The 19,365-nt window shown below is 38.8% G+C and overlaps 1 protein-coding gene and 1 long non-coding RNA gene across 4 annotated transcripts in view; one reads left to right on the forward strand and one right to left on the reverse strand.

Moving 5' to 3' along the window:
- Positions 1 to 19,365, forward strand: part of PFKM (phosphofructokinase, muscle) — a 122,932-nt gene that overhangs the window by 97,279 nt on the left and 6,288 nt on the right. For both annotated transcript variants that reach the window (XM_075851917.1, XM_075851916.1), the window contains exons 12-21: positions 273 to 398; positions 1,058 to 1,122; positions 2,449 to 2,512; positions 4,648 to 4,794; positions 7,037 to 7,107; positions 8,782 to 8,869; positions 10,450 to 10,602; positions 12,602 to 12,766; positions 13,666 to 13,727; positions 16,324 to 16,435. In XM_075851917.1, coding sequence (XP_075708032.1) covers positions 273 to 398; positions 1,058 to 1,122; positions 2,449 to 2,512; positions 4,648 to 4,794; positions 7,037 to 7,107; positions 8,782 to 8,869; positions 10,450 to 10,602; positions 12,602 to 12,766; positions 13,666 to 13,727; positions 16,324 to 16,435 — 1,053 coding nt within the window. The remainder of the gene's footprint in view (positions 1 to 272; positions 399 to 1,057; positions 1,123 to 2,448; positions 2,513 to 4,647; positions 4,795 to 7,036; positions 7,108 to 8,781; positions 8,870 to 10,449; positions 10,603 to 12,601; positions 12,767 to 13,665; positions 13,728 to 16,323; positions 16,436 to 19,365) is intronic.
- Positions 17,796 to 19,365, reverse strand: part of LOC142742314 (uncharacterized) — a 77,101-nt gene continuing 75,531 nt past the window's right edge. The window contains exons 3-4 of one of the 2 annotated variants that reach the window (XR_012881348.1): positions 18,698 to 18,729; positions 17,796 to 17,900 (exon numbers count right to left, since the gene is read on the reverse strand). This is a non-coding gene — a long non-coding RNA (uncharacterized LOC142742314). Of the gene's footprint in view, positions 17,901 to 18,274; positions 18,392 to 18,697; positions 18,730 to 19,365 lie in introns of those variants that run through there. The other variant, XR_012881349.1, reaches the window with a different exon arrangement.

The following is a 19,365-nucleotide window of genomic DNA, read 5'->3' on the forward strand; positions in this document are numbered from 1 at the left end:
TAAGAATAATGAAAAAATAATCCTTGGTCATTAACGCACAAAATGGCCAGGTCATTAAGGGGTTCAATAATACAAAAATAATGCTTATTTGCTGAAACCAGACAACCCCTTTAACAATTAACTACAAACTTGAGGCCACATGGGGCGCTGTTGATTTTTATTGCAGTTTTGCTAAACCACTTCAACTACCTCCGATATTGTAGTAATTGTTGCATTTATAAGCCCAAAGAAGGAAAGGATTTGCCTTTTTAATATCTTCTAATCTTATCTAGGGAAGTCGAATGGGTGTTGAAGCTGTGATGGCCTTGTTGGAAGGAACACCAGACACACCAGCCTGTGTGGTCAGTTTGTCTGGGAATCAAGCAATCCGTTTGCCATTAATGGAATGTGTTCAAGTGGTAAGACGCTGATCTCCATGTAAATGTTCTTCGCATTTAAACTGACCATTTTTTTTTCTGTGAAGTTTGCAGCCCTTAGTCATCATAACCAAACCCTATGTGTAGTCATTTCCTTCACTCATGTGCTACTCCACTCCTTCTGTCCCCTGTTATTTTTAACCTACAGACAGTAGAAGAAGGGGCAGATGGAAGAGAAAGTAGCACATGACTGCAGGATCAGTCCACACAAGGTTTGTTCGTAGTCTATAACACATAGAACTGCATACGAGCTATATACAAAACGGTAGGATATGTTATTGAAACTTTGCAAAGTTTCTTCACTTTTTATTTTTTTATGTATTGGAGCAAAATATCGTTGCAAAAGTTTACATCATCTTTCAGAAATATCAGGATCAATAATCAAGAATGACATTTAGGCCACTTTCACACATCAGTATTCTGGTCAGTATTCTGCATCAGTTTTTGGAAGCCACAACCAGGAGTTTCCATTGTTTCCATTGTTTGTTTTCTCTGTGCACTCCTGATTTTGGCTTAAAAAATTGATGCAAACTACTGACCAAAATACTGCCGTGTGAAAGAAGCCAAAGTCAACACTTGCGGTTCTCTTTCCAAAGTAAAGTGATGGTTCTTTCACCATTTTGTTTTATTTCTTTTTTTAGACCAAAGATGTGACACAAGCCATGAATGAGAAGCGATTTGATGATGCCATTAAACTAAGAGGAAGGTAAGTGTTGGTGAATTATTTATACAATCATTGCTATCACACCTCTTAAAAAAAAAAAATATATATATATATATATATATATATATAAATTCTTTATTTAAGTTTGAAAATACAAAGGAAAATGCAATAAAAACTAAGATTGGAGGTGGTCCACCCAGGCATGCAGGCTGGGCCAGGAGAACCCCTCAATACCAGAGGCATAAAAAGGAAACAAAAGGCAATAAATAAATATCCGCAGAAGCGGCGGCCAGAATAGGCATATAACAAAGAAATGTTAGGTCCTGGCCTAATGGGACAGAAAAGGAGATTGCCATTAGACTACAAACATATAGGGGTGAAAAATTATAAACAAAATAACCGAGGGCGTTACATTGAAGTGGTATAGAGAGGAAGGAAAGAGGGGGAAAGGGAGGCGAGAAAAAAATGGGGAGAGGAGGGCCTCCGGTGCTTAGGAAGACACAATAGACATCTATTCATCGTCTCCATATAGACTCTAGCAGAACCACGTTTTATGAAATTCATCAGTGGCATGATTTAAGCTGGCAGTGAGATCCCCATCAGCATGATCCCCCTGATTTTTGCAAACCAGAGGTGAGGACCCTAACAGTCGCCCCAGTGCTCGGATACATGCACTGATAAAATGTTGAATGACAGAACACAATCCGTCACCATTTAATTTCGGATTTACTTATTGCAATAGCTATATGGCAAGCACTTCCGGTCTACGGTCATTTCACTTTCTAGGCTGTATGCTGGATCAACACATTACAGCTCTAAGCAATGTGTTTTTTAAGTGATAACACACCTTGCTGTACCCCAATCTATCCGATAGTCACGTCCAGGGTAATATGAAATAATGGCAAGTTGTACCATCGTGGCAATAACGATGCAAATTATTGTTGCAATACTGTCACACCAACAAAGTTTTACCAACATTTTACCAAGTTCTCAAAGTGAAGTAACACAATGGATGTATAGTCATCAAATGTAAAATCTGGCATTTGTGTTATATCTTCATTACCTTTTTTTGCTACTTTACTTTTTCCTTTCGTTTATTTCCAGATAGCAACAGGAGATATTTTTTCATAGTACAAAAATAAACCAACCATTGGATGTTTTGGCTGGCTTTAGACTATAATACATAGTATAAAGAAACTGAAAAATAATTAAAAATCTAAAAAAAAGGCAAATATGCTTGATATTGCATTTACTGATTATATAGCCAATATTAATTACATTTGGAGCTTCACTTTAAAAGGATTTATTTTATGCATACACAAACCATAAACTTATACCTCAATACCTAATAGTAACTTGTTTTTACAGGAGTTTTCAAAACAACTGGAATGTCTACAGGACTCTGGCTCACATAAGACCACCTTCTACAAAGGTCTGCAATGTCCTCAGTGTGTTATTGTGACATTGGGGATTTGTACATGATGTAGATTCGTCAATGTCATTATTAGGTTCAGATATTAACCCTATATGGGAGTTTACAGTATTCAGTAGTTCCATTACCATGTTTTTAAACAAAGAAGCACTCCAGCACATTTTTTTTGGCCTATATAGTGCAGCTCTTGTAAATGCCTTGTGTATACCTGTTTAGTAGATGGGCAATTTATTGATTAGCCGCCATCTTGGTTGCTTCCTTCCCTCTGATATGATTCCCCTAATGCAGCCTACATTTCCCATGATACCCCTGGCTTTGCAGAGGGGGAAGAGTCTCTTCATACTGCATTTGTTCTGAGTCCTATCTAAGGGCAGCAAGTGATAGATCAATGACATAGAACTGCTGTCCAGTAACTGCAGAATCTGTGTATCCCTCGGTGGTGCAGCTTCACACTGCTCTCCTTGCCTCCTGCAAGTTATAAATCAGTGACATACTGTAAAACTTCTGTCCCCTAACTCACAATGCAGAGTCTCCGTATGTCCTATGTAATTCAGCTTTAGCCTGTCTCCTCTGCCTCCTGCTGGTGATGGATTTCTCCCTCTCAGCTCTTACAAGCCGGAGATGGGGGAGAGCAGTGTGAAGCTGGATCTCACAGAAATTCTGCACACAGCACTCGCATATAGTTTATACATTTAGGCTATATTCACACTGCAGTTTTTCATGCCCGATTTGCACCCGTGTGGGGCCCGTTTTCACAGATCCCTCAGACTTGAGACTATTGAAGAACGGGCAAAAATAGGACATGTCACACGCCCGTTTTTTTTACGGACCATGGGAATAGCCCTATAAACATGCATTCATTTTAATACAGCTGTGTGACGGGCCGTTTACAAAATGGCTGTCGCACGGCCTGCTTTCCCTGTTGTCTGAATAAGGCTTCATTCACATCTGCGTCAGGGCTCCGTTCTGTCTGAGCTTTCCGTTGGATCGGAGCCCTGACTGACACAAACAGAAACCATAGGTTTCCGTTTCCATCGATTTATTGATTTCAATGGTGAGGGATCTGGTGCCAATGTTTTCCGTTTGTGTCAGTTGTGCAAGGGTTCCATCTTTTTGACGGAATGAATACCGTAGTCAACTATGCTATTGATTCCATCAAAACGACAGAACCCTTGCACAACTGACACAAACGGAAACCAGTGGCACCGGATCCGTCGCCATTGAAATCAATATTGATGGAAACTGAAACCTATGGTTTCCGTTTGTCAGTCAGGGCTCCATTTCGATGGAAAGCTCAGACAGAACGTTTGAATGGAGCCCTGACGCAGATGTGAACATAGCCTAAGCCCTCAGTGTAAGTCAGGGGAGTTTTATAACTCTGCAGCAAATCATTGTATGGACTCTCCTATTAGATCACTGCACTCCTGCTTTCTTGGATAGGGCAGAAATAATCTCTTCAGAAGCATTATATACATGGGGGAAATACAGACTTAGGCCCCATGCACACGACCGTAAAAAACAATTGCGGTCCGCAAAAACGGAGCCATTCACTTTCATTGAACACTGACACCTTTCTGTAGCACTACGGAAGGGTGTCCGTGCCGTGGAAATGTTCCGGGAATTATGGAACATGTCCGTTCTTTCGCATTTTGCTGGCCGTGCTCCCATACTTTGTATGGGAGCACGGCCCGAAAATGCGGCTGTCAGCGGCCGGCCGTGCCCGCAATCCCGGGCTGTGATTGCGGGCACGGTCGTGTGCATGGGGCCTAACAAGGAAGGTGAAGCTGGGGGGGGAGCGGAGGTGTCTCAGAGCTGCAGGAAGGGATTTGACTGGTGGTGATGTAATCCTGTAGTTCACAGGTAGTCAGTCACAGAGGCGATACTGACCTCCAGTTTACACATGTGAGCATGGTCTATATTGTTGGTCAGACTGAGATCGCAACACTTAGCTGACCATAATAAGAGTTCAAAGTGTATAGATTCAAAGGAGCTAGGAAGAAACCAATTATACTGCTAGAATATTGCTTGTGTGTTAGCATAATATGTGCAAAACAACAAAAAGAATGCTGAAATGCTTGTGAATTCTGTAATTTGAAGAGTTTATTTTGTCATTGACTTTTTCTCATCACTTGTAGAGTGGATATAACCTGGCTGTACTTAATGTTGGAGCCCCTGCAGCTGGCATGAATGCTGCTGTGAGATCCACTGTCAGGATTGGCATTATCCAGGGGCACAGGATGTTTGCTGTCCATGATGGATTTGAGGGCCTTGCTAAAGGACAGGTACTTGTTTTGTTTATATGAAATGTGACCATTTTACACGTCTCATACCAAAAGCATTGACTGGAGGTGGCAGCTGAAACGGAATCATTCTCTCTTACAAAAACCACTGTTAAGGACTTTCGTGTGTATGTATATAATATATATATTATGATTTATTAATCTGTGGCAAAAGAGATTTAGGACTCTGAGCAGCCTCCATTGAGAACCCCAATAAAACACAAACCGCACACATTATAATGGTGTTTTGTTTTTTTTATCTTCAGGCAAGTTAGAAGCATTAAGACAATGTTTTGTCTTAAAAATAGGCATATTTCAATTCTTCAATGGTATCTTCTGCCTTAAAACAAAATCTACTCTGTATGAGCACATGCACATCCCTAAGGCTACGTTCACACGAGCGTGACAGATTTCCGAGCATGAAAAACGCACGTATAATTTGTTCATGTGCGTTGCGTTAGGCATCCGTGTGCACAGGTGTTTTTCACGCACTTGCAAGCACTTTTTTTTTTTATGTAATGTGCATCCATGTGCTGTCCGTGGTTTTCATGCACCCATTGACTTCAATGGGTGGCTAGGTGTGTAAAGACGCACCAATATAGGACATGCAGTGAGCTTCACGCAACAGACCCGCTGCGTGAAAATAGCCCCATTGAAATCGATGTGGCCGTGTGCTGTGCGTTGTTTCAACGCACAGCACACGGACGAGATTCACTCTCATGTGATTGAGTCCTAACTCATAGGATTGCTAGTGTTAATTTCCAATTGTTGAACACTAGGTGGCAGCAGTGAATATTCAAAAAAATAAATAACCAGCAAGATTTGAGTTTGATTATTTTGTAGTACTAAGACCTACTCGGAAAAATAACAGGGGCAGCAGCTAAAGCCTATGCACAAACTTAGGCCTCATGCACAGAATTGTGATGTGGTATAGATCTGTTATGGCATTCCATGGGTTCATAATGTACATAGCATGCTGTACTTCTGTATAAAACTGGTAAGTAGTCCTTGACATTCATGAGCTGCGGATAGGCAAGCCCACGAGTCATTTATTGGCAGCTTTCTCCCTATGCACAGTATGGGGAGAAAGCGGTTAATCTGCAGCACGAGGGCGTGAGGGAGCCGCAGCTCATGAATATGGACTGCTGGAGAAAACTGGGATTTTATTTCAAAGTAAGTGACACCGCGCTTTAATCTGGGTCTCCGATAGGGCAGCATAAGCCAAGTGACAGATCCCCTTTAAAAAATCAACTGATCAACTTTGATTTTATCAGTATTACGGTTAGATGATGCGTCCGAGGCATAAAGAAGCCTGATTGTGCCAAGCCATCGTCCAGCCCTCTGCGTTCTACAGCTTCTATGTACGAAGATCACATAGAAGCTGCAGCACTAAAACAGAGCAATTTTTTTTTTTATAAAACAATATTACAAAAGTGAATAGTTTCCAAAATACATACATTTCATTAAAAAAAGGCACCAAAGGTTCCCATAGCCTTTAAGGGGCTAAAGTAGTTTTACTGTTTTAAAGGGGTTTTCCAGGACTTTGACATTGATGGCCTATCCTATGGCGCCGCAGCCAATTCTCTCAGCTTATTAGTGGGGGTACCCTAAAAATAAGCAATCAATATCAAGGTCCCAGAAAACTAATTTAATAATTGTGCAAATGTATTACCTTCCTAGTTCAATAATGTTATTAAGTGCAAAGTAGAGAACTTTTAACCCATTAATCCAGCAGTAATGAGACAAAATAGTTATCAATCATTACAGTCCTAGAAAATTATATAAAACTGACCTGAAGTAAAACTAACAATACGGACGAACATAAATACTATCATAAATTCTGCTTAAATCACTTTTTATTTCCCTTAAAACCAGTGGCATACCTTCCATAGAGGCAAACCACACAACCGCTGTAGGGCCAGTCATAGGAAGGAGCGTTTATCCTGCTACCCAACAAACGGTTATAGTGTTTACCTGTAGCTACCACAAGGGGGAATTGTACATTTGTTGGAGCCCTCAATGGGGATAAAGGCCCATTCTAAGTTTTGCTGTTAAGCCCTATGATTTCTGAGTAAGCACCTACTTAAAACAGTGTCTTCTAAAAGTTCAACTCCCTTTCCATTTTCCCAGAAATAAATGCTGTAATAAATTAAGTTTAAAAAAAATAAAATAAATAATGCTACAATGTTTGTATTAAATTTTGAGGTTTTAAATTATTACATTATCATAATTTTTATGCAACTAGATTGAAGAAATTGGATGGGGAGGTGTTGGCGGGTGGACGGGACAAGGTGGATCACGACTTGGAACAAAAAGGTAATTTTTTTCATACGTTTTCTCCAACTTTTAATTTGAGGTTTCCTATCAATATCTACCCCATGATTATTTTTGCATATAGCAATTTTGCAGAATTTGTCCTGGTGTCTGCCAGTTGTAAGACTGGGTCATTATAATCTGGTGAATGAAGAACTTCTGACCTACAAGAAAAGTCAATAATATATCTGATTTGTACAACTTAATTGGAAATAACGGAAATCTGCAACCAAGAAAGGGCAATGACATGCTCTGAAAAATGATCCAGGATAATGTCTGATCTGCCAACCTGTAATGTGCTGATAGATTTACAGGGAAACTATGTGGATATTGACTATAGAGGAACCTTCTTTGCTTTACTTTACTATAAGAGCTTATGGATGTCATTGAGGTTCTATAAAATCCTAAGTTAAAAAAAAATTAAAAGAAAACCATTTTTGCTTCCCAAAGAATAAAAAAAACCCTACATAATTAGTATCACCACATTCGTAATGACCCATACTATAAATGTAATATGTTCTTTATCCTGCACAGCACACGCCATAATAAAGAAGACTAAAAAAACAATGCCAGAATATCTGTTTTTTGTTCATCCCCCCTCCCAAAAACAGGAATCAAAAAGTTCTATGTAATCCAAAAGAAAAATCAATGAAAACTGCAGGTCATCCTGCAAAAAAACAAGCCCTCATACAGCTCCCTTCCATTTTATGGAATGCGGTAGCATAAAAATAAATCATTTCGTAAAAAAAAAAGTGTTTTTATTATGCAAAAGTAGTAAAATAAAATAAAAAACTAATATAAATTTGGTTATCGCCAAAAAGTTAACATATTATCTCAAAACAGAATTGCAATATTTTTCATCCCCCCCCAAAAAAAATATGTAATAAAAGTTATTCAATACATTATACAGCATGTACCCCAAAATGGTTCCTAAAACTACTACTTGTCCGGAAAAATGCAAGATCTCATACTGCTACATTGAACAAAAAATAGTATTGACCGGTGGAACACAGAGGGGGAAAGTTGTTTTGTTTTTTTGTTTTTTCTTTACTTGTCCTTAAGGCTAAAATTAGTTATGTCACTAAAAAGTTAAATGGAACAACACCACAAAAATTCAAAAGGACAGACCCTAGTACATGTCGTTCATAAATATATCCATTATTATTTACAAATTGCCGATATACCCTATTTCCACATTACCACTCTGCTATATAACAGTAGTATTGACCGTATAACACGCGGTATATGTAAGTGCTATACAGAGAAAAGTGGCTGTAGTCCGCAAACAGCTAGATTATCATTGCTACATTCGACAACACATCGTTGTTAAAACGAGAGAGCGCTGTCCTCCCGACATGTTTTTCCGTGAGCGGCGTCCTCAGGAGTTGTATATTATGGATTTTCTTTGACTATTAAATCTGCTGAGCTCGCATTGGATTTTTAACCTATTTTCTCTGCCCATTAAATTATCTCCAATAAAAATAAAATGTTATTTAGTTGGGAAAATGCACTTCAGGCACCTAAGTTATGCGGCAACTATATTACTATAAATTCAAAATCTACAATAAAAAAGTGACATGTTCGGGAGGGTTTTTCTAATTTTAATGTGACTGTTGGGGTGAAGGCATTGCCTTTGATAATAATAATAATATAATATGTTTCTGCTTGTTATCATAGGGTGCTGCCCAAGAAATACTTTGAAGAAATTAGTAGCAATATAAGCAACTTCAACATACATGGACTGATTATTATTGGAGGTTTTGAGGTAATTTTATATTATATCTATTCTATATACATTGCCAAATATAGGGGGAGTGATGTCAGCACAGCATAATAGTCACAGCGATGTCACAGTGCAGTAAAGATACACACAATGATGTCACAGTACAGTAATTATCGTCACATTGTATCACCATATAGGGATATAGTGATTTTACAAAACAGGAATAACAAATACTGTGATATCACAGCTAATGGTATAATAAACACCGGATCACAATAAAAGGAGGACAGTGCACACAACGATGTCAAAGTATTGAGCCCATGAATATGGTGATGTCACGTTACAGGGATAATTATTGCAGTTATGTCACAGCATGAGTACTAAACATGTCACAGCCAATAAGATAAACACCGCATCATACAACGATATTGCACACATGATATTATAGTATAGAGTACCGTATAATGAACCCAGTGATTTCACATTACAGGAATAATTACCCCTGTTTAATATCCATGTAATGTGAACTCACTGCAGAATAACCTTGTGTAGCATAGTGGGTGTTGGGTACTCTAAGAAAGTTGGACCCATGTGTAATTGCAACCTCTGCACCCTCTATATTTACGCCCCTTAGGACACACTTTCCAATTAGTGGATTTTTGCCCGTATGAGCCACAATCCTAGTTAACAAATACAGAAAATTCAGCATTTAGCCATGCAATCCCCATAGATAAAGGTCAGCAGTAGAATAGATCATACTTTCAATGTGTCACCGTCATAAGGTGCCACCTTTCTGAGAGGTCAGATTAACTGTTAATACAGTTATTGTAAAGCAGAAATGTCTATCAGCTACACCAGCTCATCCACAAAGCAGTAGGCTATACAAGCTCGCAGACAGAACTCCCGAATGTTGAATTGTGTAGAATCTAAAAATCATCTGTGCTTAGATACAACATTCACTACTGAGTTTAAAAATTGTGTTAAAGAGGTGGAGTCCTGCTGGCCGCATATGAGGTGGTTTACATCTCAACATGAGTTCAAGTTATTACACCTTTATTTCAATAAGAGATCGTCCTGATGAGTCCTACATTAAATGACAGGAAATATAACAATAGAAAGTAAAAACAATTAGTAAAATGTAACTAAAAACTGTAAATTTAAGATAACGCTATCAGGCTCTGTTCACATAAGGAGCCACTGTTGCAGACTTGGTTAGAAATGCCAGACAGAATTGCGCAGCATGCTTGCTCTATTTTGTCTGGTAAGCTGACGGATATCTTGACTGAAACCCGACGGAACCCATTAAAGTCAATGGGTTCTGTCAGACGATGTTGGTTTACGTAATGCGACGGATCTGGCGTTTCTTGTATTTCATTGTTTTGCTCCTAAGACGGAACAGAACAACGGCAAACCAACGAAGCCTCAATGTGTTAGTTGAGCACTGGTGTTTTAGGCCTCCAGTTCCCCTTCATTAAGGATAGCCCTGTATCTCTGTCCCTAAGTTTCTCAGACACCATAGACACTATGTTGCAGCTATTCCATTCAGCAGATGTGGGAACTAGATTTCATTTTGCAAATGCTTCCAAGTGTTCACATATGTAATGACAGCGTGTTTCCTGCAGGCGTTCACAGGCAGCCTGGAGCTGATGGAGGGACGTTCCAAGTATGAAGAGCTGTGTATACCACTTGTTGTTATTCCAGCCACTGTATCAAACAACGTCCCTGGATCGGACTTTAGCATTGGGGCCGATACAGCCCTTAATACAATTACTACAGTAAGTATTTGTCTCCACTGTTTTGTCATCAATTTTTATTTAACATCTGCATAACAATTTGCGCAAAAACAGTCCGCTGCACTAGACATTGGTTCCCCTCATATTTTACCATCTGAAAATGAGACTAGGAACAATCTGCCATCGCCATAGGAATAATGGGAGTGATTGTCCTGTCATGAGGGCTGTTTTGCTCTCCCAGCATACCAAGCTTCAAGGAACTGATAGACCTTCTGCCCAGAGCCAGTAAATAGCTGGGAGCACTGGTGATAAATAATCCAATTCTCATGCATCTTATAGTCCCATGATCAGGAAATTCTGGTAATATGAGCATTGTGTCAGAAGGGTTAACCCACATCGCCTTCAGTGTTAGTTGACATGTTTGCATGTTCTATTGTGTATCATGTTGTCTGCGACACTGTAAGGTGCCCTCAGTTGTTAAGGCAGCTGAGTAGATAGTTTGTGATTATATGTTGTACGGGACTTTCAAAAATTGAGGTCATTTTACTCCCTTTGCGCTGCAGCCATTTTTCCGGTTTTTATTTTCGTTTTGTCCTCCCTGCCTTCCAAAAGCCCGACTTTTGTATTTTTCCCTTGACATAGCCGTATGAGCACTTGTTTTTTTGCAGGACAGATTGTAGTTTATAATAGCAGTATTTATTGTACTATATAATTTACTGGGAAACGGTAAAACAATTCTTTGTGGGATGGATTGGGAAGGAAACAGAAATTCCTATTGTTTTTTAGGTTTAGATTTTTTAACAACTTTCACCGTGCGGTAAAAACGACATGTTAACTTTTTTCTGGAGGTCAATACGGTTACGGTGATTCCAAATTTATATTGTGTTTTATGTTTTACTACCTTTACAAAGAAGAAACAATTTGTTACAAAAAATACTTATTTTGTGTCACCACATTCTGAGACTTAGAATTTTTTTTTTCTTTTTCCGTCAATTGAGCGGTGTGAGGGCTTGTTTTTTTTGCTGGGCAAAAGGTTTTTATTAGTACAATTTTGGGGTACGTGCTACTTTTTTGACCATTTTTCCCGCACGTTAAATGCCGTAAAGAGGAAACCCAAAAAACAATGGAGGAATCACTGTTTTTTGGGTTTTTTCCCATTCCACTCCACATAAAAAAAAATAGTTTCCCAGTACATTATATGATAAATTAAAAAACTACAACTGGTCCATCAAAAAAAACAAGCCCTCATACGGCTATGTCAACGGAAAAAAAAGGTTCTTAAATGAAAACGAAAAATTAAAACTCTCTGCGCAATCCAGACCCCCTTTACTATAGATCTGACCAGCCCCCCTCTGGCCAGTCTTGCAGATACTTACCTCTTCATGTTCCTACAGTCCTCCATACTCCCGGTTTCACCGCAGATAATGTCCTAATGCCGGCATCGGCGTCAGGATGTTGTCTGAAACAATGCGTGGGAGTGAAGAAAACTACAGAGACGGGGAAAGGATGGTACATTTTTAAGAAAATGCGGCGCCTGGGAGATTTGCCTGCTTTCGGCAGAATATGGGAAAATTATTTGAACACTGTGTGGGAGTGTCCTTTAGGAATTGTATGGCAATGTTATTTGGGTATGAATGATAGTATTGTTTGGGTACTCTATGGTGGTATTTAGATATAAACGCTTGAGTAATAAGTACACATATAGCTATAAAGCTGCTTTTGAAAATACATGCAAAATTGTGTAAAAATGGTTGGTGGGGGACCCTGCTTTATTTTTTTCCCAAGGCCCAATTTTCTTTCTGACTGGAATCTGAATAAATGATTGACAAGTGAAGATGTCTGCATTTATATAAGTTGAGTGTTGTGGGATTTCACACGGAAATATATATATTGTTCATAATACATTAGATAGATAAAAATATTGTATCTAATATATGTAAAGATATGACAATTTTCTGTTTTTCAGTAATCTGTATCGGCCAGCATACATGGACCCTTTTACCTGTTTGTATATAAATATGTCTATTATCTTTCTTTGTAGACATGTGATCGGATCAAGCAATCAGCCGCTGGGACAAAGAGGAGAGTATTCATCATTGAGACCATGGGAGGATACTGTGGATATCTAGCTACCATGTCAGGCTTTGCTGCAGGTGCAGATGCTGCTTACATCTATGAAGAAAAATTTTCAATACATGATTTACAGGTAATAAAAGATCACCAAAGAATCCTTCACACTTTTACAGGTCTGTTTTGTCAAATACCAAGCCATACAACCGGTGATCTTCTCACCCATCCAATTCTCCAGACTCTCTTATGTAATCCCAGTCTTCCCCTGGAGTGCACGGACAACTGTAACCACTACAGTCCCAGCAAAATATTTAAGGATATGTCTTTTTGGATGATACCTGGTATTTTTGCACACTCTTGTATGGCAGGCGTCATCTGAAATAAAGAGAATTGGTTTTAATCGAAGACCATTCATAAATCTTCTGCATAATTATAAGACATTGCAAGATTCACAGCAACTAAATCAGGCATAGATCTGCAGCATTAAGCCATATTGAAATAACTGGTGCTAATGATCAAGAAACTTATGGCTTCAAAATAATATACTGCATGATAGGAGTACAGTAGGATAATATTTTATACACATTGGCGAAGATTTACTTAGCAAAGTGCGCCAGAATTGTGTCATTTTGAAGAGATTGTGGCAAAAACATTCTGTGCACCAAATTTATTATGCGTTTTGGACACTTTTTTTTTTTTATACCTCGCTTGACCGTTTTGAAAGTGACTAAAGAAAGGGGGTGCGACTAAGAAGAGTCGTAAAATGTATTAACATGGTGCACCTTGTAATTGCACAAAATACATATGTTAAGTATGGCAGCCATGAGGTGGCGCAAGGAAAATAAAAATGTTCTATGTGTCTAGCAAATTGATCCAATTTTATCATTCCACGTGCGCTATCTTGATAAATTTGAGGCAATTTGCTCCACTTTCGCCCTTTTGTAAAAAGCACATTCTTTAACAATATAGATAAAGCTCCACCTATATCGTTGACACTACACGCAAAAATATTTTTGCCTCCTTTTTTTTTAACAGACAAATGTTGAACATCTCACAGAAAAAATGAAGACTACAGTGAAAAGAGGCTTAATTTTAAGGTATGTCAATTCTGACCATATATTTCATCAAATATACTGCAGATGGATTTCTACTGTTTTTAGCAGTGAAAAAACAAAATTTTCTTTCACTGTCCCATCCTCCAGCTCCAAAATACATAATTTTTGAGCGGTTGAGAATTACAGTATGCAATATATGTGTAAAACTACAGCCACTACTTCTTAAGGCACATACAGTATATCTTATATGGAAATACCAAGTACAAACTATAAATAACAAATTTTACAATTCACGTTTCCTAATAAATTACTTGCATACTACGTTTATAATAAATGTAGCTGCCAATATATTATAACAGAATCTGTCTTTAAGTTGTACTAGGGTTCACAGGCCCTACGGGTGGTCTGTGTGTGGCCTTCAAGCGTTGGCACACATACATTGAGCAGATACATTGAGCGCGCACATCTCCAACGTTGCCGTTCCCTACGATCCTGAATGTGAGTAGATCATCTTCTCCTCGTCTTCTGTTCTGTGGTGACAATGCCTGGATGTGAGTAGATATTTTCCTCGTCTTCTGCTCTGTGGCGGTCGGAGTATAGTCTGGAGCGGCGGCGTTTGAGATGTTCGCTCGAATGGCGTGAGCGCATTCGTGAGGGCGCGCACGCTTTCTGCAGAACAACAAGACTGTGTGATCTCGAGAGAAAGATCACACAGCACAAGCCGCTCTCACACTGTCTGTAGCTGATTGGACAGTGTCAGAGTGATAAGTAACATGCCCCCATGCCGTTTAGAAATAAAAAAACGCCCCATTGACCGTTCAAGGGGTTATTTACATATAGGGGACACCTAATATAACGTCACCGAGGGGGGAAAAGTTTTTTTTTTACCTTTTCTGTATGTGTATATATATATATATATTATATAAAAGCGTGATCCTGCCCCTTACACAAAGTATCGGCTATAAAGCCAACACACTAGTCTTATTGAGTTGAGTGGGCTTAGCCCGTGAGTTAATTTGTATTCAGAAGAAGGAAAAGCCACCTTTGACTGTAGGAAAAATGTTCTTGGTCACATGCAACCGGTAAGAACGTTGAAATGGATTGTCACCTAAACTGTAAATACAGTAACAATTATTATTACAGCATTGGTTGGGAAGGGATTGATATAACTGCTTTCAAGTGAATGGGAGAAATCTGTAATACTGTGAACCATTGATACAAGTCTGTCAGCGATTCACAGAAAAGTGACCGGAATGAAGGGGAAGCAGCGATCGCTTGTGCGCTGCGGCTTCTTCAAAACAGCTGATCGGCCATCAATTTCTTCTCTCTGGAGAACACCTTTAATGCTGCCACAGCATTGAGGCACCTTGCTTGTGGTTTTTACATGTCCCGCCTATGATGCCATGCGACATTGAAGTAGGACTACACGTTGCCAGACATTTTGAACCTAATGTGCATACGACATGTAGTACAATAAAAGTACTTTTTTTACACTGAGTCAATAACTAAGCTATCTAATAGAGTTACGTTACAACTACTTTCCCATAGGCCTATCAGACCTGAGTTTGAGGATGATGTCAGAACTTCTGGGCAGAACTTCTGGAGGAGAGCCCTGTCAGCCGGCAGCTGTCCTCCAACTACCGCTAGAACAGTGTCCACTATTCCCTTTGGCATTTTATAGATGCCTGTATCTAAAGTGCTACTGTCTCATGACACTTCCAGTTTTATTGCGACCATAGTTCAATATGGTCTTCTGAACAAAAAAAGAAAAAGAAAAGCCTGGATTAGGGTTTGAACACCTTATCAAATGTCATCTCCCTTTTATTTGGCTTCTAGTTTGAAAAATGCATGGATGATCAAATTTTCCAGATTGTCAAAAGAGAAGTGTGTTGATCTTTTGGAAGGCAGGGAGCTTTTCACTTTTGCCATTATGTTCGTAAAAGGAGAGCTATATGAGACGGAGGCAATGTTCTGATTTGAGAAAAGGAATGAAAAAACACATGGGAGGTTAAAAACTGGGAGCAAGAAAGATGCTATTAGCAGCGTCAAGTATTTCAGAAGAGGAATATGTGACCATTTTAGACATACAGTATGTGATTATGGTAGTGCAGATAGGGACAGAACCTTGATGTTAAAAGGGTGATAAAGATAAGTCGGTGCCTAAATGTGGCCATATACTTTAGATAGCTGTTGGCTAAAAAAGTTATTCATCCAAACTCCCCCATATATATGAACGCTCGGCATGTGTATGTATTTTCAATGGGGAGAGGGAATTATCTGCTGCCAGACTACTCTGACAGCGGCTTATCGTTCGTGACAAGAAATGATCAGTTATGTTGACATCCGGATCCTTCTGATGGGCTACCGAAAAGTGACGATATGTGTTCAAATTATACTGTATCGTTATTCATGAAGAGCCCATATTCATTGGGGCTGTGACATACTTCCTCAACATTGAGCCATTGGCTACAAGAATTATGACACCCACACCCATGCTAGTGAAGAATCAAACTGATCGATTTTATCTAAGATTTTTTCTGCTAAAAAATATCCCATGTTATAAAAGCACATTTGTCAAATCTCACTAATAATATCCAAATATGTGATTTAAGTTGACTTTGTGTTTCTATTATTTAAGGAATGAAAAGTGCAGTGAAAATTACAGCACAGAGTTTATATTTAATTTGTATTCAGAAGAAGGAAAAGGAACCTTTGACTGTAGGAAAAATGTTCTTGGTCACATGCAACAGGTAAGAACATTGAAATGGATTGTCACCGAAGCCGTAAATACAGTAAAATTTCTTATTACAGCATCTGCCAAAACAACGGGTAAATGGTTATCAAACATTCCTAATATATCAATCATAGACATGGCTTAGAAGCCTACGCTTTTCCATCCCAGATGATTCTACAAAAAAATAAATAAATAAATAAAATATAACAAAAAAATAAATATATATATATATATATATATATATATATATATATATAGGCATTTGCCACCCATAGACTGTAATGGTATCGGATTAACGGATATGACATGAACTCTCATGACCTAAGTTCACTAGGAATCGATTTAACGGATACCATTAAACGGACACTAACTTTTCAAACAACCTATGCTGATCTAAGAGTATACCTGATATAGATCAACTCTGTACTTTACGTATTTTTAGAATGGAGTTGCTTTATCCATGCAAATTCTGTGTGAAGTTACTGCCACTAGGTGTCTCCCTTCCTGTGATCTGCTCTTCACCCCCTGTTGTCAAGCAAAGTCAGTCAATGGTTACAGAGCAGAATTGACATGCTGCAGAGGGTGGGGGTGTGTCCACTGCCTGCCCATAGAAGTCTATGGAGGTGGGAGCAGGAGGAGGGTGCAGGGAGGAAATAGACAGACACGCTGCCCATACAAGTCTATGGAGAGGGAAATGGGAGCAGGAGCACCGTGAAAAAGACACAGGCTGCTGGTAAGATTTCTATGTCACCCCAGTGCTGGATTCTCAACTACACTGCTCATTACTGCTATATAATTTCCTCCATGTTGCTGCAGCTTCCATATATATGTTAGAGAAGAGAATCATGTTCTCTCTCTTTCTATGTGTGTGTTGTGTATAGAAGACATGAAGCAGTTAGGTTCTGCCCACTAGCTCTGAGATAACTGAGAATTGGAGAGAGATCCTACAGAGAGAGAAAATGCAGCATACAAGTCATATATTGGCCAGAAATAGTGTTATTCCTCATGTACACACATATGACAACTTATTCTGAAAAGTTAGGTAAGCTTTAAAGTCTATGATGACAGATGCCACTGTTAAGTACCTGTCACAACCTGTCACAACCTACGTTTAACATATATGTCGGGAGCTTTTTCAAACATAGGCAAAACACGTGAACAGGGCACAATGCCCATATTATTAAATAAGCTATTTTCTGTGCCAGAAATAAGGACCAATCTAGAAAAAATGTATATGGGATGCACACCTATGTTGACGGTGTGGTGCAAAGCGGTTGGGCTGAAGTCCCAAAGTATAGTCACGATTACCCCAGCACTCACAAGAAAACAAGAAAATATATTGCAAGTTGAATAGATTTATTTTTTAACAAAGCCATGTATCATATATTATTTCATATGTAATCAGCGTTTTTATATGAATACATCAGTTGAAGCGACTTAATAATGACGTTTCGGCCAATCCACGGCCTTTATCACTGTCGCTGTGGAAAACAAATATTTAATTTTAATATACCGTGCATGTATATTAAATCAGAAGTAGTGGTATTAGTATGTAAATAGACGTCTATAAAATAGAGATAGAGATCCGTAAAGTTTATATGACATTATGTATTATAAATCCATAAAGTAGGAACATCCGGTGTATAGGGATAAAGAAAGAAATTTTCATATTGGAAATATTGCATGATTAAACAATAATGAAACTCATATCATTGACTGTTTATACCAGGTTTAAGGTTTGGCTATACAAATCCAAGAGTGTAGTTACATGAGCGGGGGGGGGGGGGCCCTAAAGATGGAAGACCGTACCATAAAATACCGGCAGAGTAGAGGACAGAATAGAAAATACCTGAAAATGTAGTAAAGAATCGTATAAGGACGTCTGCCAGTCTAGCCAGTGTGGAGTATGTGTGAGCAGTCTGTGTTCTTATATCTGGACCGGAAGTATGTCCGTCCCGGAACCGGAAAGTGCCTAAACGGGTGCATAGCAACGGAGGCATGTGGTCACAAGGTGTAGGGAGTACAAAGATGGAGTCAGGTCTAGATGATGTTTGTGTATAGTTGTCTTGGCAACGGCCTAGGTGGATAGACTCCAACATTGCTTCTTGGGCCGATGACAGAGAATTTAATTTATAATGTATAAGGTTGGTGGTGTAAACAAAAGAAATCAAGCTATGATAAGCTATTGATAAAAGAAAAAGAGAAATAGAGGGAGGAAGGAAAAAGAAAGAAGAAAACCAAAGAGCGAGTCAAACAGACGGTTTTATGGTATTATTACCTGGTCCAGAGATGGAAAACATTCTAGCGTGTCTAGAAGAGCAAGAAACAATACAGATTAGTATGTAACTTGGTATAAAATCACTTAATAATCGCAAATGGTACCAGACAACTAAATGATGTTATGTAGCCATTACAGTATAATTATTAATCTGATAAACATGACAATAGATCAAACTCCCTATTCAATCCCTTGGGGGCCAAAGTCTGTAATGTATGAATCCAGTAAGATTTACGTTCTTTAAGTCTGCGAATATGGTTGCCTCCCCTACGTGGTCTCGGGATATGTTCTATAACTTGAAATTTGAACTGATACCAGTTATGGTTAGCCGTTTGAAAATGGTCTGGAATGGGTAACCAGGTTTTGTTACATCGAATCGTGGATTTGTGGCTGGCTATACGGTCTCGTATCAGTTGTGTCGTTTCTCCAATGTAAACCAAGCCGCATGAACATTTAATACGGTATATGATAAAATTTGTTTCACAAGTGGAAAAGCCCTTGATTGGAAAGGTTTTATTAGTATGTATCAATAATAATCGAACAGCTGGAGCAGTGCAGACATGGGAAAGTGCTTTTGCGTCTAGATTTCAAGAAAGTCTGTATTGGTAATTTACTTCTACTACCAATGTCTGCGCTGATTAGTCTGTCTCTGAAGTTCGGGGACGTTT

This window comes from Rhinoderma darwinii, chromosome 2 (genome assembly GCF_050947455.1).
Source record: "Rhinoderma darwinii isolate aRhiDar2 chromosome 2, aRhiDar2.hap1, whole genome shotgun sequence".
Classification (NCBI taxonomy): Eukaryota; Metazoa; Chordata; class Amphibia; order Anura; family Rhinodermatidae; genus Rhinoderma; species Rhinoderma darwinii.